The 26262-nt window shown below is 35.0% G+C and overlaps 1 protein-coding gene and 1 pseudogene across 1 annotated transcript; both read right to left on the reverse strand.

Annotated features, from left to right (window-relative positions):
• Nucleotides 1-14391: 14391 nt before the first annotated feature.
• LOC111880240 (LRR receptor-like serine/threonine-protein kinase RGI2) lies at nt 14392-18523 on the reverse strand. Its single transcript, XM_023876650.3, has 2 exons — nt 15183-18523; nt 14392-15099 (listed from the first exon to the last, which is right to left on the reverse strand). Exons 1-2 carry the CDS (start codon nt 18055-18057, stop codon nt 14570-14572), a joined length of 3405 nt encoding a protein of 1134 aa, XP_023732418.1. The 5' UTR covers nt 18058-18523; the 3' UTR covers nt 14392-14569.
• LOC111880237 (AP2/ERF and B3 domain-containing transcription repressor RAV2-like) overlaps nt 18274-26262 on the reverse strand; it is a 29386-nt pseudogene continuing 21397 nt past the window's right edge.

The raw sequence follows: 26262 nt of genomic DNA on the forward strand, positions 1-26262 counted from the left end.
AATTGTTATTTCTCATGTTCGTCATTGATTCATTACAATCAGATTTGTTCTGAGATTCAAGCTGCAATTTGTGAAGGAAGAAACATATGTTTTGACATTCTTTTTGGAGTAAAAAAACCCTAACATTAAAATAATTTGGAGATTACTAGATTAGTGACAAACCCCATTGTTAGACTCGTCCTTGACTCGTTCAGCAGTAGATTCACTACAGCAAGATTCAGAAATTGTAGCAGGAAAAAGACCTAATCCAGCCAAAGCTTCCGCCGCCTCCAAATATAGAGGAATACGGTTTTGAGAAGAGATACGTGATTGCAATTTTTATAGTGTTTATTCCCTTATTTTAGGATATATAAATTGAATTATTCATTTACCATAATTAAATATACTAAGATTACCATTATACCCTTTTATTATTTATTAGTGATTTAATTATTTCCTGAATTCTCATTGGTGCATTTAGGCACACAATACTTGCTAAAAACATTTGAACCTAGCTATATATATATATATATATATATATATATATATATATATATATATATATATATATATATATATATATATATATATATATATATATATATATATATATATAAAAGCAAGATTCATAAAATTTCTGTCGTTTTTGATATGTTTTGAATGAAATATGATATATTGCAAATATGATTATATTTGCCACCATTTTCTGCGTTCCATAGCCTTTACAAGCTCATTTGCTAAGGATGCAAAGTCTTCGGCTTCATTGTTCAGATCTTGGGCCCTTCTGCTGATTCTTTGAAAGATAAAAAGTTTATATATATATATATATATATATATATATATATATATATATATATATAGAGAGAGAGAGAGAGAGAGAGGTTATTTTGTTTTCTATATTTATTGTGTGCTAGAATCCACCAATAAAATTTAGTAAATTAAATAATTATTTAATTAAATAAATATAGATATTAAATAAATTTCATAATTATATATATATATATATATATATATATATATATATATATATATATATATATTAAATGATATCAATAATTATAATTCTCTTTTTATGGAAACTAATTAAATCCGTCATTAATGTCAGCAATAACATTTTTTCAGAATGAATTCACATATAGGTTTTTATATATGAGTTTGTATTTTGTTTCATGACTCACTCACTTAAAATACAATAAAATTGCATTGAATATGAAGAACGAGAGTGTATTTTACTAGAATACTCTCTCATTCTTCTAGATATGAATTCATTATGAAAGAATATTATCATTGACATTAATGACAAATTTAATCAGTTTCCATAAAAATGAGTTATAAGTATGGATAGAATTTAATATACATATAATTAATACTAAATTCATATTGATGCATTCTAGCACACAATAGATGTGAGAAACATTTGAACCTCTCTCTCTCTCTCTCTATATATATATATATATATATATATATATATATATATATATATATATATATATATATATATATATGGGTGAGATCTGTTGAGAACTCATAGTTTTCCGAGAACCTGAGAACTAAAGTTGGAGCATTAGATCAAAATTAACACATTAAGGGCATGATCATAATCTTACCGATCTCATTTAATCTTTAATTTTTTTGTTATTGGAAATATTAATAAAAAATTTTAAAAATTAACATAATAAATAAAATTTTGGATTTTTAAAAAAAAAAAAAAAAAATTTTAGATTTTTTTTTAAAATAAAATAGAGACTTTTTAATATTTTTTCAGATGACAAGAATTTTTTAAAAATATTGAAAAAGTATATATTTTTTTTAAACTGTAATTTTTTCAAAAAAACAGCAATTTGTTTTAAAAAGGCTGCATTTTTTTAGAAAAAAGTGCATTTAAAAAAAAATAACTGCAATATTTTCAAAAAAACTGTAATTTTTTTCAAAAAAAAACTACAATGTTTTTAAACAACTCCAATTTTTTTTTAAAAAAAAAAAAACTGCATTTTTTTCAAAAAAACAAAAACTACAATTTTTTTAAAAAAAACTACAAATTGTTAAAAAAAATGCATTTTTTTAAAGTAAAATTTTTAAGAATCAATAAATTAAAAAAAACTAGAATATATATATTTTTTAAAATCTCTAATTTTTTTTAACAAAAAAATCAACTATAAATATAAAATATGCATATATATATATATATATATATATATATATATATATATATATATATATATATATATATATATGCATATTTTTTCAAATGCATATATGCATATTTCTTATACTACAATATTCGTAAGCAATCATAAAAAATCTCATTTTTATTAATCAATCTATAAATATAATACTGCAAATATTTTATTCGATACAAAATAAAATATAAAAAAATATAAAAACTACAAAGATTCACAATATGATCATTTCTTCATATCAAGATTTCTATATTTTATTCACTTTTTCACTTTTCACTTTTCACATCTTCAATATTTTCCACAAATTCTTCAAAATCTACAAGAAAATAAAAAAAATCATCAATGCAAGAACACTCATGTTAATCATATGTGATTTACATGTGAATCACATGTAATTCATATGTGATTCACTTGTGATCCACATGTGAATCACATGTAATTCATATGTGAATCACTTGTGATTCATATGTAACTCATATGTGATTCACTTGTGATTTATATAGGAATCATATATAATTCATATGTGAATCACTTATGATTTACTTGTCAATTACATGTGATTCATATATAAATTACATATGAATCACATGTAACTCATATGTTATTCACTTGTGATTTACATGTGAATCACATGTAATTCATATGTGAATGACATGTAATTCACATGTGAATCACTTGTGATTTACTTGTGAATTACATGTGACTCATATGCAAATTACATATGAATCACATGTAACTCATATGTGATTTACATGTGAATTACATGTGAATCACATGTAATTCATATATGAATCACTTATGATTTACTTGTGAATTACATGTGATTCATATGTAAATTACATATGAATCACATGTAACTCATATGTTATTCATTTTTTATTTACATGTGAATTACATGTGAATCACATGTAATTTATATTTTAATTACATGTGAATCAAATGTAATTCATATGTGATTTATATTTGAATTTAAGGGTGGTAAATAGGTAAATTAAAGATTGAAAAATTGTTATGATTGGAATACTACAAATGTAGATATGAATATTCAAGATTGGAATTGGAATTGAAATCGAAATGTGAAATTTTGGTTAGGCGGAATGGAATTCAATCCTAAAAATGAAATATTTATTTATATTTAAATATTTTTTGTTTATTGTAAAAGCATAAAACAAAAATTTTTTATTTTTATTTATTTCTGTATATGTAATGAGAGCATTTTGATTTTTAATAAAAAAGAAAAAATGAAAATATCGAGTACCTTTGATGGAAGCAATCATGGTCATGAAAGTCTATTCCACATTAGTGGAATCTTTTGAATTGGTTTCAGGAAAGGAATTCCAAGTTCAATTTACCGGAAACAAAGAACAAAAAATTAAATTTAGAAATTATTTTTTCTATGTGTAATTCAAGTGCTCAGAAGTTGTTATGCCGTGAACAAAAAGAATTCAAGTTAATCATTATACATAATGATGAAGTGGTAAATCTTTATACTCTAACAAATACCTGAGAAAAGATCATGTGAGATGATAATATGAATATATGATCGTCATCTAAAACATATGATATAAAAATATGGAGTTTTATAATGAAAATGACTGATTCTAAAATGTTGGCCTCAAACAACATGTCTATTCTATTTTATGTGGATGAAAAAGGGTGATTTATCCTAAAAAATCACAAAGCACCCAAACATAATGAAGATAATTTCATATATGCCATCTCTAGATCTATAAAAACTCATATCTTAATTTCAACAAAGGTATAAGCCTTTGGATTAATCCATTCGAAATTTCAATCGTAAGGTTACATTTAAGTCATATATAGACATTGAAATCGAACATATTTTCTATCAACTTCAAATATTATATTCAGAATTAATGTATGTTCCATTAAATTTTAGGTCACAATATAGAGAATTGCCAACTGCCAATTTGCCAAGTTATTTTACTTATCAGAAAAACACGAATGAATTAACTTGATGAAATCATGTTTTGTAAAAAAGCATTAAATTTTTCACAAAAAAATCAAATAACTATAGCAATAGAATTCAATTCCGATGACGGATAGTTGAACATGAAATATACAGTGATTATTTGCAATTTATCAATATTCACTGTCAATTCATTGTATTTTTGAACATTTTATGCTTATTACAGTGATTATTTGCAAGGTTCATCTGTGATGTGGTTTTAATGTGTAAGTATTTACCTGGTGAACAATACTAGAAAAGCATGTTGTCAAATTCATGTTATCCCCATTTCAGAAAGGAAAAAAATGCGGATTGCACCATATCTCATGGCTATCATCGAAAACAACCATGAGCTGTTTGTTTATATAATTAATAATTAATATTGTTGAAGAAAACTAGAAAAGTGGACTTGTGTCAAGCCACATGGCTCAAATATTGATGGGATGATGAACATGTCTGATGTTGCATATATAGAATGGGAAAGAGCCTCACCATACTTGAGAATCAGTCGAATATGTTCATGGTTTTGAAATGTCTTTGCAATTCCCTCGAATTCCCTCTAAAAAACAAATCACTTCTAATTATCTCTCTAAAAAACATACATATTTTTCCTATAATTTTTTCTTTTAAAATTATCTTACATGGATATTTGGCACAGGGCTAAAACCAAGTAATACAAATTGTCCTCTCAATTCCAATGCTTTGTATATTACATGCCTGATGAGATGCACACCTTTTCTGTGGGACCAATGTTGTTATACATCCAACCTGAATAATATGCATATTTGTATTAAGAAGAAATTGATTTAAATTAAATATAGTTTTAAAAAGGTGTTATCCCTATTTTAGAAAGCTGGCATCATCTACTGGCTGACTGCACACTGCCTTCTGCCTGACTATGGCTTTTAGAAAGCAAGATCCCTCCGTTTATCACTCTATAGAAAGAACATCCCATACAGAGTCTTTCAACTAACAACTAAGCTATTCGAGCCTTCACCTAAGCTCTCATCGATAGAGCCCCTGTCTCTTCGATTCTTGTATACAAGTCTGGTAGTCAATTGTTCTAGCAAGGATGGGGAAAAAATGAGGAATGCAAAGTTGAAACATCAACTTGAAACAAAATTCAAGGTACATATTTTCTTGAACAACATTTGCACTTCTTGAAACATCAACTTGAACTGAATGGTTAATCACAAGGTCTACTGGCACCTAGGAAATATGAAGACTTGAAAGAATTAAAAACTGTTGATGCTTTAAAAAATATGTGCAGTGGATAATTAGAATATTACTTACCAATGGGTTGATCTTCTTGGAGTCACCACTAAGTCTGTTCATAGCATCTCATATACAAGCAAGGTCAACTACAGCTAGAACTCCAGTAAAATCCTAAGAAAATATCATGGATTATTATAAATGAACAAAAGAATGCAAAGTTGTATACTTGTATCGAGCCAATATACATTGATATTAAAGAAAAGCAACTAAACCTGGTTCAGGACTTCCATCGAGCAACTTGCGTGCACTTCAGAAAACCTGACACTTTGAATACAAATTGACTATATTTTCACCAGACGGATCCATGTTAAAGAGAACATCAATATTCATAAGGCCACACATGAAGGAAAAGAGCAATAGAATTTTATATTTTCACGAAAATGTTCTTCTTAATAAGAAACCTTTTAAACTCTAAGTAATTTCAATATCACGTACTCTATTGAATCCGATAACTAACTCAGTATACAAACAAGCATATAATAAGCATATAAATTGTCAACTTAATTTTGGTAATGCAGAAAAGAAAAAGTGAAATCTGGTCTAAAAACACGAAGAAATGCAGAAAAATAAAAACCTCTGTTTAGGCAACTTCTGGTGGAGGAAAACTGAGACCGAGATCGAGAGTTAGGGGTCAACTTCTTCGTTCAGGTCTTCAATCCACAGAGGAGGCCGAGATGAAGTAGGCGATTACGGTGTACTTCGGGGAACGAATTGATGGAGGATAAAACGATTCAAAATCAAACCATTTTCAGTGGAATTTTTTCTATGAAGAACATGAGATCAAGGAGTGTGGCAGCGACAATGAAAGCTGGATAAAGATGCACAACGCACATTTTGTTGATTCAATTTGGCTCTGGAAAGGCACCTTTACTACCTTATTGATTTCATTAATGGCGAATCATGTAACCAGATGATTTTAGGGTTACGATTTTGTGTATGAACAGAACTAAGATCAATGTGGTGGAGATGATGGTGCTTTAATGGGAGATTGGCGGACTCAAAGATTGAAACTGATGGTGATTGAGGTCGATCGAGGGAAGAGGGGTGATTCAGTGAAGAAGACGACGTGAAAGAGAATAGAGGGAGAGAGAGAGAGAGAGAGAGAGAGAGTGAGAGAGAGAAATCAAAGATTTAATCGGGGGAATTAAAAAAATTATTTTATTCCTAAAATGCCCCCTGATTCATTTTAAAATCATACCCCTGTGTCTTATTTTGTCTATGTATTTACAAAAATGCCACAATGCATCTTGACCGTCCCTTTTTTTTATCCAACGCTCCACTTTTAGTTCTCGGGTTCTCGCGAAACTATGAGTTCTCAAATGATCCTTCCTCTAAATGACGACCGTTAGATCAAATTAATTGAAGGTTAGGATGTTTTGTGGCATATTTGTAAATACCAAGTTGAAAAAATACACGAGGGCGCCTTTTTGAAATCAAAAGGGGCATTTTAGAGATAACATAATCCATACTCCCCTTATCGGATTGAATCATGTCACCCTACCCTCTCTTTCTTCATCCCGTCTCTCTCTTCCTTTCATCCCACCTCCGACCATCCACACTCTCTAATCTCCAGCTCGTCAACGATGAACCGAAGAATCAACAGATCGAAAATATGATTTGGATCGACAGATTGATCGAAAGTATTGTTATGCAATTGATAGGTGATGAAGAAGCTGTTGAAATCGATGATAGATTGGAAAGTGTTGTTATGCAATCGAGAGATGATGAAGAAGCTGTTGAAATTGATGAGTTTAGTCACAAAAAAGAAACATAGGTTCCCATTTAATCCATTTGTCAAGAAATATGAACTTGGCTAATAGAGATGTCAGCTGGTATGCAAATGATAAGCAAGGAAGCAAGTCAAGGCCTGACTCATTTCAACCAGACAAAAAAAGAAGCTGAAATATTAATTCAAAAAGTAGAAGACTTTTAATTAAGAGTCAAAATGCTCTTGAGCTGCAATATACATGGGAGGGGGGGTATATTCACTTCCCGCTCTTCTAGGTAGCAATCAATTAAACATTTTTTTCTCGTTCTGTATGTAATTATAACAAAATTTTACTTAACCTAACAATATTATATTCTTATGTTTCAGGTGTGACAACCCGAAATTTCTATTATGTACAACCATTCAATTCAATAGAAGTCATAACAGTTTCTGCTAACTTTCAAGCTTTTTGGATTAAGTTTTAATGTTTTAGAGTTAGTACTTCGGGAGATACCATGAGAGGGGATGCCATAGGGTTTATTGTGCAACAATAATGTCCCAAAACTCCAAGAGTTTGGAGTTTACGGCCTAAACAAAGGTGTTTACGGCCGTAAACCCTAAAAGGGGGTATAAATATGACATTTAGTCATTATTTACCACTTTTTCACATTTTCAATATCCAAACTCAAATCCTGTAACGACCCAATTTTCAAGACTAAAAATTTCTTTTATAAAACGTTACTTAAGACACATTTATCAATCCATAACATAATCAGAGTATTAATTCCAAAACATATTTTCATTATCAGAGTAAAACATTCCCAGGCTGTCTAATCTATGGTGTGTGTCATGCGATCACCTCGAGCTCTTCCTGCCGCTACCGGAAGTACCTGAAACCAAAACTGAAAACCGTAAGCACGAAGCTTAGTGAGTTCCCTAACCTACCACATACCCTGAATAATCACATACTGCAAATACTGGGCCACGCCCGCTACTTCGGGCCTCGCCCGCTACCTCGGGCCTTGCCCGCTACAACAGGCCCCGCCTGCTCCAGGCCACGCCTGGCTTTGAGCCCCGCTCGGATACAAATCTGTTTCTCTTAGGCCCCGTCTATCTCTGGGCCCCGCCTGCTAACATATACTAACACATAAATATACCACAACAGTTAACTGAACATATACTATTGAATCCTGTTCTAAGGCCTCGCCTATTCTTGGGCATCGCCCTTGTCCTGCTACTGATGAGTCGTGGAACCCCGTCCACGCTCCTACTGATAGTGAGATACGGGCCTAGCCCACACTCACTTTTTCCCTAACTTGGGCCTCGTCCCTGCTCTGCTGCTAATGAGATATGGAACACCGTCCACACTCTGCTATTGGTAAGATACGGGACCTCGCCCACACTCACCACCCTACCAGGCACATACATGTATCACAGAGACAACAAGTATACTCTATCAAGCAAACCATTCCTTGGGCACCCGCCTGACATCGGACCTTGGTCCTGAATATCATACTAGCAAACAGTGCCTAGGGCTAACCCCCGGGTCTTCCTACTCATAACTACATGGGTCGGCATTGTGGCCGTAGACCCATCCACACAAAGGGAAAACTCACCTCAACTGCTGAAGTTGTTGATAACCCTCTGGCTGCTATCTGTCAACTCTCTCTGAACTGCTGCTCCACTAGCTCCCCGAGCTACCAATATCAATATCACACTTAGTCTAACTGTCCTTCGAAAGTCAACTAAGTCCACTCTGGTCAAAGTCAAAGCCCTAGTCAAAGTCAACCTTCCAGGTCAACCCTACTCGCCGAGTCTGCCTACTGACTCGCCGAGTTCATGCGCTCAGATTCCTTTCATTCGCGACTCGACTCGCCGAGTCAGCCCCTTACTCGCCGAGTCTATCGATTTCCGAGTCCTGTCCTGCCCAACTCACTGAGTCCCCACTCAACTCACTGATCCGAGTCTTAACTCGAAGGGTTTGGGGGGTTTCGCGACTTGACTCACCGAGTCCAAGGCCATCTTCAACAGACTCGCCGAGTTGTTCTTCCAACTCGTCGAGTTCCTGCCTATCTTCATCCAACTCGCCAAGTCTACCCATGTGACTCGCCGAGTAGTTTCAGTTCTTAATCCATAAAGTGGCTTTTTGAGCCATGCAGGGGCTCTAACTCATAGATCCATCCTTCCTAAGTCTATTCCTCATGTAAAGTTGCAAACTTTACGTGTAACTAAGGAGATCTAGGCCCAAAGCACTCCAAACTCGGGTATAAGACAACCATGCTTCACCTACACCCCCAATACTGATACTTTATGACTCTCTAGGCCAGAATACACTTGGATCTGAAGTAGTAACTTCAGATTTGGGCTCTAACTTGAAATAGTTAAAGGACATGGTATAAAAGCCCTAAATCTCATAACAAAGGGAAAACTAGATGAAGAAGGGTGAAAATAACGACTTAATACCTTTAATAACTTTGAAAGGTGACCCGAACTCTGGATCTAAATCCAATCCTTGAAGCCCCAAAGATTCCTTCCTTCCTTCTTCCTTCAAATCACCCAAAAATGGCCAAAGACTTGAATATGCAACAATGGAGGCTGAGGGTTTTAGTTTCTGGATGAGAGAGAGACTCCAAGGAACCCTAATGGAGAGAATAAGACGCTTAAATAGTGCACAAAATCCCAGATTTAGGGTTTCTCTCTTCAGACCGGACTCGCCGAGTGCTCTTTGCCGACTCGTCGAGTCGGTCACTTAATCGATCCCTGCGGATCCCGCTCCGACTCGTCGAGTTCCTCCCTAGACTCGACGAGTTTACCCTTTGACTTAGGGCTTCCTTTCCTTTCTTGGTCTTTCTAATTTTGGGTGTTACAAATCCTCTCAAGTATCATCCAACTTTTCTTCTTGATCTCCAACTTTGTAAGTGTTTCTATCCCTAAAAAGTTGATATCTTACTTAATCTAGTGATCTTACATGATTCCATCCGTGAAATCATTCCAAATGTGTAGATCTTCAAGTTTCACCAAGAACACACACTAGTGTTCTTGGACTATTAGCACCTTTTCAAGCTTCTACCTAGTAAGTACTCCTACCCTAGTGTATTATAAGACTTTTTACACTTCTAATCATCAAGAAAACACCAAAGAAACACAAGATCAAGGGTGTTTATGGTCCAAGATGTTCTTGGACCGTAAACCCTAACAAAGGGGCCAAAGTGTGCCCTAGTCCCTTACCAAGCCTTGGAAACTAGTCTAGATCCCTTCCTTGATGTGCATAGGACTTAAAACAACAAAAAGACCATAAACCATTTGGGTTTACGGCCGTAAACCCAAAGAGAAATGGTCCAAGGACCGTAAACTCCACAAAGGAGTGAAATGGTGCCCTAATCTCTTCCAAAGGCTTAGACATGAAGTAGGAATGCTTCTTATGACTTGTAGAGCTTCAAATCACAAAATGGTATAAGTACCATGAGTTTACGGTCGTAAACTCATGGGTTTACGACTGTAAACTCAAGGGGTGATGGTCATAAAACCGTAAACTCCAAAGGAGTTTACCCTTGAACCCTAACCTCAAATGCAAGGTCCTACCACCCTTAGATGCAATCCTTAGGACTTCTAGCACTTAAATAAAGTGATTTACATGTCTTAGGGTGTCTTAAACTTGGTTAATTAGTTTTTTATGACTAATTGGATACATATATGTATTATTATATGTTAACTAGGATCATTGTGTGTGTACAAGTCTTCACTTGATACTTAGCATCCTATACAGTCCGTTCATCCAAACCACTCACTACAGGTGAGTTCATACCCCCTTAATTAACCTTTTAAATGTTTTTAAATGCTTTTATGGGGGGGATACAAGTTGGACAATTATAGTTATTATATCAATCACATGTGATTAATAACTACCAAACAAATGGATTTCTTACTTTTCACACTGTGTTACCAAACTGTTTTACTTCAAACTGTTTTACAAACTCTTTTACTTGTCAAATACTCTTATTTAACTCTTTTAAACTTATATACTGTTAAAAGTGTATCTGTATGGATATAGTTATATAAGTAGGATTGAAAGGACTTAGGACTGATAGCTCCCCTTACTTCCTGTTCCTTGTTTGGTTGTGGACTTAGGGTATTCAGGTTATTTGTCTGAAGGTCATTTGAATCCTAGTTATATATTATGTATATGTATATAGATACAAAGGTTCCTTCTTTCATTCAGTTCAATACCTTTGGGTAGCAAGGGTATACAAACATGTTCATACATTCAAACAGCATTACTAGTAAATTATAATAGGTATAGTTTAGGGAGATACTAATACTATTACTAGAACAGAGAGAACATACAATACATTACAGAGAGAACATACAATACATTACAGAGAGAACATACATACAGGCTAGACAGAGAGAGAACATACAATACAGCTAGCACATACATTACATATACATTACTACAGTTATGTGAGCCACGTAACGGGGCATGACACTACCTGCCATGACCGTTTTGTATCCAGAATCTCCTTAAGTGGGGAGCGTATGAGTTTGTGTATAGATCCATACTGGATTCACTATCCTATACCTTGTTGCTCGCTACAGTGGGACTTGCAAGTCTATGGGTGCCATACGTCATTTCTTACGACGTCTTACATCGTCGTTTTTCTATAGAGTCGGTAGCAGGATACAGGCCGATCACATGGTACTTTAAATAATAATTGGTTTAAGGTAGTTAGTACAGCAATAGTTACTTAATACAACACTACAGTACTATTTCGTTTTCCCATTACATTTACTTTGCGATTTTCACACAATAAACAATAATGTAAAAACTATATTTTTGGTTAATGATAGTCAGATTTGGGAAAATACACACTCTTACAAGAGACACACACAGATACTAGATGTCTTGGTAGAAGGCTATTTTTAGTAGGAAACATAGGGTTTTCTAGGAGAGTTCAAACAATTGCAAACTTTTACAAACTTATACAATTACATACTTACAAACATTTTCATACAAATACAGACACTAATATACTTATGATCTCACCAGCTTTAAAGTTGATAAACTCTTTCAAAATAACTTGTATTCTCAGGTCACCAGTAGACAGGTACCGGAGCCAGGTTTTGAGAAGATGGAGCACGTTCAAGACTCATCTTTTATTTTGATTCATATTTTTGGTGTCTATATAACTTGACAGAACACACTTGTATAAAATTATATTATTAATGCAATGGATGATGTTGTTCCTTGTTTACTACGTTGCATTGTTGTGATACTGTACATGACGTCATCCACCCCCAAACGTTTCCGTCGTTCTGGTTTTGGGGTGTGACATCAGGGAGCAAGAACAAGAACAATGGGCTCAATGTGATAAGTGTTCAAAACTATTTTATCCAACTATCAAGCACTTGTTAATAATATAAAAAATATATGTGTAATGGGTTAAGTGTGAAAAAGATTGACAAGAAGTTAGAAAGAAGTCTCATCCATTCATATCGAAAGGTACCAACCTAACTTTTTATGGTTGATTAAAAAAGGAACCATTACTTATATTATGTAAAGCTCACTTATTTGACTTTAATGTTAATAATCTTTTCAAGATTTGTCAAGTCTAGTTTCTGGTGAAAATAAAATATTGAAAAGTAATGCTAACATCCATATGCAATAATCAATTACAAATAATATGTGATTTGTGTGAATTGATAAAATATTTTATTAATTACATGTGATTCACATGTAAATTACATGTGATTCACATGTAATTCACATATGAATTACATGTGATTCACATGTAAATCACATGTAACTTACATATGAATTGCATGTGATTCACATCTGAATTACATGTGATTCACATGTAACTCACATATGAATTACATGTGATTCACATCTGAATTACATGTGATTCACATGTAAATCACATATGAATTACATATGATTCACATATAAATTATATAAATTACATGTAATTCACATATGACTCACATGTGAATCACATGTAATTTACATATGAATTACATTTGATTCACATGTAAATCACATATGTATTTTTGTGAGTGTTTTTGCATCAATCATTATTTTTTTAATTTTTTTGTAGATTTGGAAGAAATTGTGGTGAATATTGAAGAGTTTTATATTATTTTTTTTAATTTTCTTGTAGATGAGAAATCAAATTGCAGTTTTTCTAAAAAATATATTTTTTTCAATTTTTTTTTCAAAAAATCATGTTTTTTATAAAAAGTAAAAAATCTGCATTAAAAAAAACGAAAAATACTCTATTTAAAATAAATTTGAAAATTTGATTTATGATGTAAATTTTTAGACTTTTATATTAATATATTAAATAACACAAAAAAAAATTAAACATTAAATGAGATTGGTAAGATGACGATCATGTACTTAATGAATTAATTTTGATCCAACGCTCCACTTTTAGTTCTCGGATTCTCGGGAAAATATGAGTTCTCAACCGATCTCAACCCTATATATATATATATATATATATATATATATATATATATATATATATATATATATATATATATATATATATATATATATATATATATATATATATATATATATATATATATATATATATATATATATATATATATATATATATATATATATATAATACGATCAATTTTCTAAATACAGAGTGAAATTTGTAAACACAAAACGTCATTGAAGCCCAAAATCAAAAAGGAAGACAATTTCCACATAGAAACGATGATCTCTATCGTCACCATCTTCTCTCCTCATCTTTGCTTCTTTGATAAATAATAACCCTATAAAAAATGTGACGTAATTAAAATGGAACAAGATAAGTGTTTGATTTTATGCTTTACAAAGAAAAAAATAATAATAATTGCAAAACAATTTTCAAAGTTACATAATGATCAAGATCTATATAAATAACAGTTTTAGTTTAGAGTAGGCTTCGCCAAAATTCGAAAATAAATCCTAATTAACTGAAATTCATGTTCTAAAATGGTGTGTTATCGGAGGGAAATCCCTATATTTTCAGCCGATTAACATAAAAATGGAGTAAATTATAAATTCCGTCCTTACATTACAATTTGAATTATGTTAAGGTCGTAGGTTTGAAGTTTTTGTATTTTGACATTTGTCTCAAATAAGAAAATAGATAGAAACTAAGAACAAAAGGTTAGAGGATATTTGATTTCTTTCTCTTGATTTTGAGATTTGTCTTGAATAAGAACATAGGTAGGAACTAAGAACAAAAGCTTAGAGGATATTTGATTTCTCATCAAGACCATTCGACATTCAAAGTCATTTATTCTCAATTAGATTTTCAAAAAATAAATATAAAACTAGAAAAACTCCAAAACATCAACCACAAACAAACTCCAATTATTTCTTCTTCTTTTTCTCTCCAAAAACATGGAAAAACAAACACTCTCAACTCTACAATCAATCCATAAACCAGCCATCTACTAAACTCCATTTTTTCCGGCAGTGGAAGAAGAAGAGTACAACAAGGACGAAGCAGAGAAGCTGGAGTTATTACTTTCAATGTACAAGCACTTCATTGCATCGGTTGATGGGCCTTCATTCTCCTTACACTTTTCCTTTTCTTCCCCATCATCAACACTTCCAGTTGCAGACGAACCTTTGAGCATCATCATAGACTCGGGTTTTGAACCTTCCTCTCTATCATGTCTTATCTCCTTCAACATTGCTTCCACATCTTTCATGGAAGGCCTGTCATCAGGTGAAGGGGCAACACAAAGTAAAGCCACTCCTATACTTTGCATCATCTCCTCCAGCTCAGGGTCGGGCCGGGCCCGCAGGCTCCTGTCCAAAACTTGTACACCGCCTCTCTTTTGTCTGACCCAGTCCACAATGTGGAGCCCGTCTTCTATGGTTGGGTCGATCGGTTGTTTACCCGTTAATATTTCTAGCATCACTACACCAAAGCTGTATACATCGCTCTTTTCTGTTACTTTCATCATGTACCCAATCTCTGCATTTTATTTTATTATCATATAATATAATAAATTAATAGATGGCAATTTTGTAATTAATATTGGTGGAAGTGGAACTAACCTGGCGCGATGTAACCAAAAGAACCAGCAACAGTGCTTGAAGATCTAGCAAAATCTCTATCATCAACAAGTTTTGCAAGCCCAAAATCAGCTATGTAAGCCTCAAAATCAAGCCCGATGAGAATATTATTCGCCTTAATGTCCCTATGAACAATCGGAGGCACACAATCATGGTGTAAATAAGCCAATCCTTGAGCCGAACCCAATATTATCTGATACCTTAGATTCCATTCCAAGCAGCATCCGCTATTCCCGTGTAGAACACTTCCCAAACTCCCGTTAGGCATGTAATCATACATCAGCAGCCTTGTATTCCTATTCCAGCAACAACCCAGGAATCGGACGATGTTCTTGTGACGGATCAAACCAAGGGTTTTGACCTCGGTTGAAAAGGAATCGCGGATTCCAGTCGAGGGTGCCCGGTCGTTTTCACAGTATGCTGCTGCCATTGTTGTGGGCCAGAGCTTCTTGACTGCAATCACTTCACCATGGTCAAGACTTGCTCGATAGACTACACCGGAACACCCCTTTCCGATCACATTAGTTTCAACCAGACATCTTAATATTTGATCCACTGTAAAACTAAGCTTCTGAAACGGTGTGAATTTCCAATTTGATGAACTCCAATTACCGGTTTCGGAATCGTTATCTTGCGACTTAACTTTTGGAACTCGGTAAACCGCTATTACCCCTAGAATCACCAATGCCACTGCTGCAACAGCTAACAAAGCTATAGCAACTTTCAGTTTCTTTGACTGGCGGATACTGCGTCTGGTAGCGATTCCGGTTCCGGTTTGACCGAGGAAACAGGAATTCCGTCCCAACGGACACAACCCTTCGTTTCCGGCCAATTCTTGGACGGATAACTGCCGGAAAAGCTTGCTGTCAGGTAGAAAACCGGTGAAATTGTTGTAAGAGACATTCAAGGAAACAAGATTCACAAGGCTGGAAAGCGCCATTAAATCTCCAGTGAGCATGTTATGTGAAAGGTCTAGTGCTGAGAGTTTGTTTAATGAAGATATTTCAACCGGGATTGTTCCGTTTAACAAATTCCAACTTAGATTCAATGCGATATCTAATGAAACTAAACTGAAAAGCTCAACCGGAATGTTACCCGAGAGTTTATTGCCACTAAGATCAAGAAACTGAAGATTTGAACATAAACCAAGCGTTGTAGGAATCGATCCAGATAACGAGTTTCTACTAATCGCAAGTCTGTTAATGAAAGCAAGTTGACCAAAACTCTCGGGAATTTGACCGATGAACTGATTGCTTGAAACGTCTAAAGATTGAAGGTTCATTAAAGAAGATAGCGAGCTAGGTAAAGTACCAGAAAGGGAGTTATTGCTTAGGTTCACCATTTGAAGATGCGTACAATTTCCGATTTCATCTGGGATTACTCCTGTGAGATAGTTTTCAGATATGTCGAGAAAATCAAGATCTTCAAGAAACCCAATCTCTTTAGGAATAGGTCCAGTAATTTTGTTATTTACTAGCCTAAGTCTAATGAGTGAGCTGCAGTTCCCTATAGAAGAAGGGATGGAACCCGAGATGCTATTTGAAATCAAGAGAAGCTTCGTTAGGTTTTTTAGTTCAAAAAGACCAGATGGTAAGCTACCAGTAAGAAAGTTATGAGACAAATCAAGAGACTGGAGACTCTTCAAACCTGCCATTGTTGATGGAATGTCCCCTTCAAGTTTATTCTGCCAAGCAAAGAAGACAGATAACTCAGGTAACATCCCGAGCTCCATCGGGATCGATCCTGAAAACGCGTTTCTATCGAGCTGCAGTTGTATTAGATTTGTACAATTTGAAAGAACAGGTGGGATGGAGCCTGAGAGACTGTTGTTACTCAGCATCAGTTCTTCAAGATCGATGAGATTGCCAAATGACCAAGGAATGACACCGGAGAAAAAGTTTAAAGAGAGATCAATGGTTTTTAAACTCTTACAGTTTCCAATTTCTGGAGGTATCGATCCGACAAGATTGTTTTGCCATAACATAAGCTTCTCTAAGTTGTGAAGATTCCCCAATTCAGATGGAAGTGAACCAGTGAGATCATTTTCATATAGATATAGATCGATGAGGTCAGAACAGTTGCCGAGTTCCTTCGGGATTTCACCAGAAAGTTGTGTTGTGTAAACTGATAAAGTTTGAAGCTTGCTTAGACTACCCAAAGAACTAGGAATCGACCCGGATATTTTAGTGACAGCAAGACCCAAAACTTTTAGATTTCGACAGTTTCCCAACTCGTAAAGGATTTTTCCAGATATGTCTTTGTTCCCTCCAGCCCTAATAACTTCTAACATTGAAAGATTTCCAAGCTCAACAGGAAGCTCCCCAGTTAAATAATTATCGAACAAGACAAGATTCTTCAACCTTGTACAATTACCAATCTGTGGTGGGATGATTCCGGAGAGTTGATTGGAGTTCAATATTAAATCTTGAAGATTCACAAGCTTACTGATTGATGTCGGAATACTCCCCACGAGAGTATTGGAACTTACATCAAACACTTGGAGCGCACTACATTCTCCGATATCATCTGGGATCTTTCCGGTTAAATTAGCACCGGAAATGATGAGAGTGTCGAGGGATTTAAGCGATGAGAGGTTGGAAGGAAAAGGAAGGGCTAATTCCATAGACTGGATATCGATCTTGGTAACATATTTTTGTGGAGAACATGTGATGTAAGACCAATTACAAGGATTTTGATCGGATGGGTTCCAGTTGGAAAATGAAGAGTCTAGTGAAGTAGTTGAGGACGAGTGAAGCCATGAAAGCAAAACAACAGCTTCATCGTTTGAAGCATCAACAACAAAAACAACAATTGATAGAAGCAAGAAGAGATAGTGGTTGTGCCTTAACATCGGCATTTGCAAATTTGTGGGGGCTCGATTCCCAGATTAAACTTCTAGGTTTTGTTGCATCGATGTGTTTCACTCTCTCTAAAACTGGTATTCGTTAATTAGACAAAAATTGCTTTGAAGGAAAGCAAGAAAAGGAAAGACAGAGAAATTGGGAACAGTAATTAACAATTAACAACCATTTCACATTCACATTCACCTCCATTATCATCTTCTACCTCGGGGTTCTGCAAATTTCTTGATTTGTGTTATTTTCTTTTTTCCTTTTGTTTTTGGGCATTCAAATAGGTGAGTATCAAAAAACAAGCGAAAGAAGCACAATGTACAATAGATTGACCTCCATTAACAGCATTGGGAACGAAGACTACGATGAAATCATGTGCGAGGATAGTGGGTTTTGCTTGGTTTTCTTCAATGGCTATTTATATAATGAGTGATGAGTGTAGTGGTTGAGGCTAAAAGTTCAACGCTTGTGTGTGTTTGGGTGTCGAGACTTGCGCCACTTTTGAATTGAAAAGGACGATCCAGTTATTATAGATTCCTTCTGTCTTAACATGACCCATTGTCTTTTATGGTAATTTCAAAAAATAAAAGTAACAAATAACAAATTATGTACGAGCAAAAGACACGCCAAATTTAATAAGTAAATGTCACTATAGCTTGAGCAACTATGTCATTTATCATATTTGATCACTAAAGTATTTTTTTTTGCTTAATAGGTCATTAAACTTACAATTTACATGTTTATTAAGTCATTTTCGTTAGTTTTTAACAGATCTTCCGTTAAGCAGTTATTATAATTTATAAGAATGGTCCCTATGATTTCAATTTCTTTTGTGGTTGGTCATTTGCTAGCATCATTCGTCACATGCATCACTACCATTCTTGAACATGTTGTAAAGTTGCTTGTTCTTGAATATTGGATCTACCTGACCCGTTTTTTGTCTTCCAGTCGATGTAAAGTTGTTTGTCTGAACTTGTGGATCTCTGAAAGCTCACAGTCTCACCAGCTTTTAAGTTCTTTTCCTTTACGAATCGACTCCAACCTTTGGTTAAAATGTAGCTCTGGCTACTATTAAAGTATGAGTAACGAAATCACGAAATCTCCATACTTTCATCTCGATGTCTTCGAAATGTAAAAGAACACCTTTGGAAGTGCTTTCGGTTTGCAACGGGAAGTGCTTTTCTGCATGCTGCTTTGGTATCACTAACCGGTTCAGTTTTCCAATGTCGTTGGGGTGACTGTCTTCTTAAAAAGTTGTTCCCGGGCGTTGACCGGGTTGTCACCCGATCTATACCCATTTGTAAAAGGTTTTTTTTAAGCTGCAGCTTCTCTTACTTTGTTCTAGTTCATCATTGTATGTGCGTTTCCTCAACATATCAACGATCTCAGCTTTTAAATGAGAATTCAAGAAACTAGCTTCCAACCCCGCTTCATCGGATGCTGCCCCCACTGCCGATCAGTAGAGGCATAGTCACCGGTGCTGCAACTATTGAAGTTGCTTCTGTAGTTGTTCTTTGATCATCAATGGAACTTCCTTCCATTATAATTAGTGTTCTTGAAGGAGAGAGTAGCAAGAAGAAGAATGAGTTATATATATATATATATATATATATATATATATATATATATATATATATATATATATATATATATATATATATATATATATATAGAGAGAGAGAGAGAGAGAGAAATATGATATATATAAATTGGGTGTAAGAGAAAGGCTGAGTATAATAGTTGATGGGGTTGCCCAATGTGAAGGGCGGTGGTTGTCGGAATTGAACGGTGGCGACGCCGGTGATGAACTATGTTGGTATGGGACCAACCACGAAAGAAATTCAGATCATAGGGACCATTCTTGTAAACTATAATAACTTGTTAACGGAAGATCTGTTAAAAACTAACGAAAATGACTTAATAGACATGTAAGTTGTAAGTTTAATGACCTATTGAGCAAAAAAAATACTTTAGTGACCAAATAGAATAAATGACGATAGTTGAATGGGCTATAGTGAGACATCCCCAAAATCACGGCCAGAAAAGACCGATTTTGTTTATGCTTTATAAAAATCAGAGTACTTCATTTTATAAAAAGGTTGCGGAATTTGTTCCCAGAAAACATGGTAAATACGTTATTAAAACATTTTCGAAGAAACGTATTTATTTCATTTTAAAATGTTTGGGATGTCATCGTTAATACCGAAACATAAGCATAAACAGACTTACAATGATTTACACTAGTGATCTACATCTCTTTTAAATCTCTCAGTGTAATGTCACTTCACTTCGTCACCTGTGATATACATAAACTGAGTGGGTCAGGTTGGGAAACCTGGTGAGTACATAGGGTTTTCAACCCACAATAATATAATTATTATGTTCAATCAAACAATCAACCCAATTAACCATCCCCATTATCTTCTTTACTCTTTAAGGATTTAACCTAAGAGTCATCTATCCTGCATTCGTTTTTTCCGAAGTCCCTTACTTCCAGGGTTATGGGACTGACACTAAATCCATAGCTGCCAATGTTCGTTCATAAAGCACTAATTCCATAACTGCTATAGTCTATTCATCGGGTACTAAATCCATATCTACCAGTCTTTATCTAATAGGTACTAAGTCCATAGCTACCAATGTTCAATAGGTACTAAGTCCATAGCTACCAATTCCTACAGGTACTAAATCCATAGCTACCAACGTCTAAAAGGTACTAAGTCCATAGCTACCGGTGTTTGTCCCATAGGCACTAAGTCTGTAGCTGCCAATGTATACTCACGTCATCTTCTATCTCTCATCATTCATCTACCCATCTCATACCCAACATTTTCGTATATATAAAATACGTATACAGTTTAAGTCCTTTAAAACATGTATAAAACGTTCAACCAGCATAGACAGCAAGTATTCAGATAATGTGCACACATAGCACGTAGTTTATATAAAATACTTCATATCTATGTGTAAGATGAAAGTAACTATGCACTCACTTGAGAAGGTGGTGACTCGGTACTCGGACAGCGCTTCGTTTACTTTAAAATAATTTCCTTCGACGAAACCTAGTATTATTACCACTAGATTTTAGTCTAATATTTACCGTGACTAATTATTAGTCTTATTATTATTATTATTATATAAGCGTTTAAACAATACTTTCCAACCACTATGTACAGACAGGGGCCAGACATAAAACACCGGAGGGCAGGACCATTTTGGCATATAGCACTTCTGAAATCCAACAACCCTATGCGGCCCTTTAAACCAGATTCCCCGTACCGCGAGTAGTTAAAAAGATATTATAACGACACTTATATAAGTCATAATAATAGCTCAAATATTTATTATAAATTTATAATAACAATACTAATTTTAAATATAAACTATATTTAAAATAGGGTAAGCATAACTTACTTACAAGGGGATTTTAGCTAGGAGTCGGGCTATGTAGGGGCAGAACTTCGTCGCTGAATCTTTCTAAGAAAGATTCGTGCAACGCTTCAACGCTCACCTTACTATACTAAAACTACAGAAAGAGAAGTCGAATCACGAGGGACCGAAATGCTCGGGGGATAAGGAGAGAAAGACTCTTGAATCAAGAGAATGGTGCAAGAAATATGAGAGCCCAAGCCTCTTATTTATAGTAATTGAATTTACAAAAACTACCCTTCATAATTACTTAATGACCTTATAGTTATATAAACAACTAAACACCCCTTTATAATACTATTTTAAATAGATTTAATGATATTTGCACTAAACTAATGTCGAAAGAACTCAACATTAGTCTTATAATGACCGCATCGTCGATACCTTTCTAATGATATATACATATGTATATATATGTGTACGTATATATGATTTATACTTTATTTTAATACGTAAATATGCTATTATAATTTGTAACTCGTTCATACGAACTCCGTTTTTGACGTTATTTATATCCACGCGTAGGTGGAGACGTACTCTACAACTTTCATTTAGACTCCGTCGACTAATTTTGACTTTATTTTTAAAGTTATATTTTTAACAGGTCGGGACATGATTGGTCCGTTAAAATCTCATAACTTCTTCATCCGATGTCCATTTTCGTCTGTCTTTTTATTGTTACGCTACTAATAATGAGATCTTCAATTCTCGTTTAGGTTGTGTCGGCTAAAAATCGCTCGATCTAATATTCGAATTTCGGACTGTACACTGCTAATCCGAAACTTCGAAAAATCGTAACTTCTTCATACGAAGTCAGATTTGGGCGTTCTTTTTATCGAAGTTCTTAGTTTAACATATTCTACGACTTTCGTTTAGAGCGCTAAATCTAAATCTCGCTCTATCATAAATTTACTATTTACGCTTCCTGGCGCCGTGCCGGTTCCGACGCGAAACTTCGACGGGTCATAACTTCTTCGTTATAACTCGGATTTCGGCGTTCTTTATATGTACGGAAACCCTGTGACATATTATACAACTTGGTTAAGATTATTTATTCTAAATAATCTTTTTTTCGAAAAGTCGTTTTCGACCCCTATTGCCTCTAAATTGACTAGCCCGGATCTGCAGGCGTTACAATTATCTCCCCCTTTGGATGATTACGTCCCGGAATCATCAACGAAACAGGGTCATATAATGACTCCATACGTCATCTCTTCATCCTAGGTAATAATTATAACTTCTACATTCCTTTAATTCTATCTCTTAAACTCATTGACTGTAAGAGTACTCGATCGTGCACCTGCTCTCTACCTCAGGTTAGACTCCAAATTATGACCTTCAAGTCACAATCTCGATCCTTGCTGGATACGGACTTGAGATAAGTTCTTTTATTACTACTATAGATCGATGTGTCATATTCTAATGACCTATCATCGTATGTTGCAACACTTAGACTTAGGTCTCTTAGAGTTAAATTCTAAAACAGACTATGCCTTCCTTCATGTTCTAATATGATATAATCACACTTTAACATTAGGCATTTCTAGCCACCAACTTCTTTAACAACGAGTGCGATACTTCTATTGATCGCTTTGATTTCAACCATTTGGTTTAAGTCGGACGTTACATCAAACTTGGTCCTCTGAGCCACACAACATACTCATCGTAGTCGGACTCGATTCGATATGACCACTAGGGTCGGAATATCAACAATCTTCTTAGTCATTACCGAAACGATGGTAACAACACACTTGAATAAAACGAAATCAATTACTAGCTTCTTGGTAACCTTGTGACTTTCCTTGATCCAAGTGTGAGTCCTATGCTTCCGGTAGTATAGGCCTCTACTACCATTCACACCTACTCATACTCATCCCAAGTATTGTCTCGCAGTTTCCCAAGTCACCATGCAGCAAATCATACAATCATTCAACACATCAGATAACAAAACGAAGGTTTTATATTAATTCTTGAAACGATTACATAGGTGTTCAAGTTCACCCTAGACTATGCCTCTACTAGGCTACATCATACAAAACTATGGCTACTGCATAATCCGATCTTCGGGTAAGAAGTCCTCATTCTTGATTCCTCGCATGGTTCTCTGCTTCGTCGAGGATCATGTGAAATGCCCTTGGCCTTGGTGGCGTTTCTGGTCTTGCTGCTTTATTTTTCCTTGGGCAGTCTCTGGACATGTGCCCCTTGCCTCCACATCCGTAGCATACTTTGTCATTATGTGTGCAGTCTTTGGAATAGTGACCCGTCCTCCCACACTTGTAACAAGTCACTTCTTCGTTGCACTTCCCACCATGCTTCTTCTTGCATTTATCACACCATCTTATTTCACCTCCATCTGCTCCTCCGAGTTTTGAGAATTTTCTTTCCTTGTTCGACCTCGAAGATCCCTCAAACTTTCGCTTCTCTCCTGCCTTATCTTTTTCTAGACCCTTTTCTCTTATCTGGGCCTCTACGTTCTTAGCTGCCCTAATAGCTGCTTTTAAGGTAGTTGCCATTTTGACCATTGGACCAAAGTCAGTGGGCAGTCCGTTAGCAAACCTATCAATCTTGGAGAGTTCAGTAGGCACCAAGTAGGGAAATAGCTTCATCCTCTCGGTAAATGCGTTGGAATACACATCAACACTCATCTTCCCTTTCTTCAGGTTCTGAAACTCGTTGTTTAGGTCTATCAGATCTACCTCCGAGCAGTACTGCATTTTCAACTGTTCCAAAAACTCTTCCCACGACATCCTTAAGGCTTCTCCTCGTGGCATCGTATCTGCCAATAGCTTCCACCAACTCAAGACTCCAGTTTTCAGCTGTCTTACTGCAAAGACAGTCTTCTGTTTCTCATTACAGCTGCAGCTCTCAAACACCATCTCCATCTCAGAGATCCAATCCATAACCTCAACCGGCTTTGGGCTTCCTGAGAGGCTTGGTGGTTTCGCACCCAAGAAGTTCTTGTACATCCACCCATCCTTGTTGTTTCTCCCTTCTGGGCCATCCCTTTGCTCACCTTGAGTCCCAACTTGACTCACTTGGCGGCTGTAGTTCCCTTCCTCAGATTGCTCGGGAATCAGTTCGGGTTGCTTAATGGGCATAGTAGGTTCGTCCCTATTCAACATTCGTCTCATTTCTTCCCTTTGTTCAGCCAACATAGCCCGAATCATGGCTTGAACTCCAGCCATGGTGACTGGCTCAGGCGCAACTTCTTCTACAACAGGTATTTGCTGAACCACTGGGGGCTGGTTCCTGTTCCCATTTGCGTTTACGTTTCCGCTACGGGTCCTTACCATCTCGATCTATACACCGAATAAGGTGAATTTATACCTTTACTTGACGTTTAAATCATCCTTATCACTCCGAAACATTTACATGCTAGTTCTAATACCGTAGTCGTACGTTTAGAATCCTAAACACATAAGGGCTCCAGATCCAGTCGGCAACAGACCATAGATCCGAACAATTAACAACATATCATGCACAAAGCATTTAACACATAAAAGCATTTTAGGCACAATTCCTAAAATAAGCTAGTGCTCACACCTCACAATCATCGCTTAGCATTCTAAGTTTAAGTCTAGAAATAAATCCATATTCCTAGTTCGCTTAAACTGATGCTCTGATACCAACTGAGACATCCCCAAAATCACGGCCAGAAAAGACCGATTTTGTTTATGCTTTATAAAAATCAGAGTACTTCATTTTATAAAAAGGTTGCGGAATTTGTTCCCAGAAAACATGGTAAATACGTTATTAAAACATTTTCGAAGAAACGTATTTATTTCATTTTAAAATGTTTGGGATGTCATCGTTAATACCGAAACATAAGCATAAACAGACTTACAATGATTTACACTAGTGATCTACATCTCTTTTAAATCTCTCAGTGTAATGTCACTTCACTTCGTCACCTGTGATATACATAAACTGAGTGGGTCAGGTTGGGAAACCTGGTGAGTACATAGGGTTTTCAACCCACAATAATATAATTATTATGTTCAATCAAACAATCAACCCAATTAACCATCCCCATTATCTTCTTTACTCTTTAAGGATTTAACCTAAGAGTCATCTATCCTGCATTCGTTTTTTCCGAAGTCCCTTACTTCCAGGGTTATGGGACTGGCACTAAATCCATAGCTGCCAATGTTCGTTCATAAAGCACTAATTCCATAACTGCTATAGTCTATTCATCGGGTACTAAATCCATATCTACCAGTCTTTATCTAATAGGTACTAAGTCCATAGCTACCAATGTTCAATAGGTACTAAGTCCATAGCTACCAATTCCTACAGGTACTAAATCCATAGCTACCAACGTCTAAAAGGTACTAAGTCCATAGCTACCGGTGTTTGTCCCATAGGCACTAAGTCTGTAGCTGCCAATGTATACTCACGTCATCTTCTATCTCTCATCATTCATCTACCCATCTCATACCCAACATTTTCGTATATATAAAATACGTATACAGTTTAAGTCCTTTAAAACATGTATAAAACGTTCAACCAGCATAGACAGCAAGTATTCAGATAATGTGCACACATAGCACGTAGTTTATATAAAATACTTCATATCTATGTGTAAGATGAAAGTAACTATGCACTCACTTGAGAAGGTGGTGACTCGGTACTCGGACAGCGCTTCGTTTACTTTAAAATAATTTCCTTCGACGAAACCTAGTATTATTACCACTAGATTTTAGTCTAATATTTACCGTGACTAATTATTAGTCTTATTATTATTATTATTATATAAGCGTTTAAACAATACTTTCCAACCA

Source organism: Lactuca sativa, chromosome 9, assembly GCF_002870075.4.
Source record: "Lactuca sativa cultivar Salinas chromosome 9, Lsat_Salinas_v11, whole genome shotgun sequence".
NCBI classification, from domain to species: domain Eukaryota; kingdom Viridiplantae; phylum Streptophyta; class Magnoliopsida; order Asterales; family Asteraceae; genus Lactuca; species Lactuca sativa.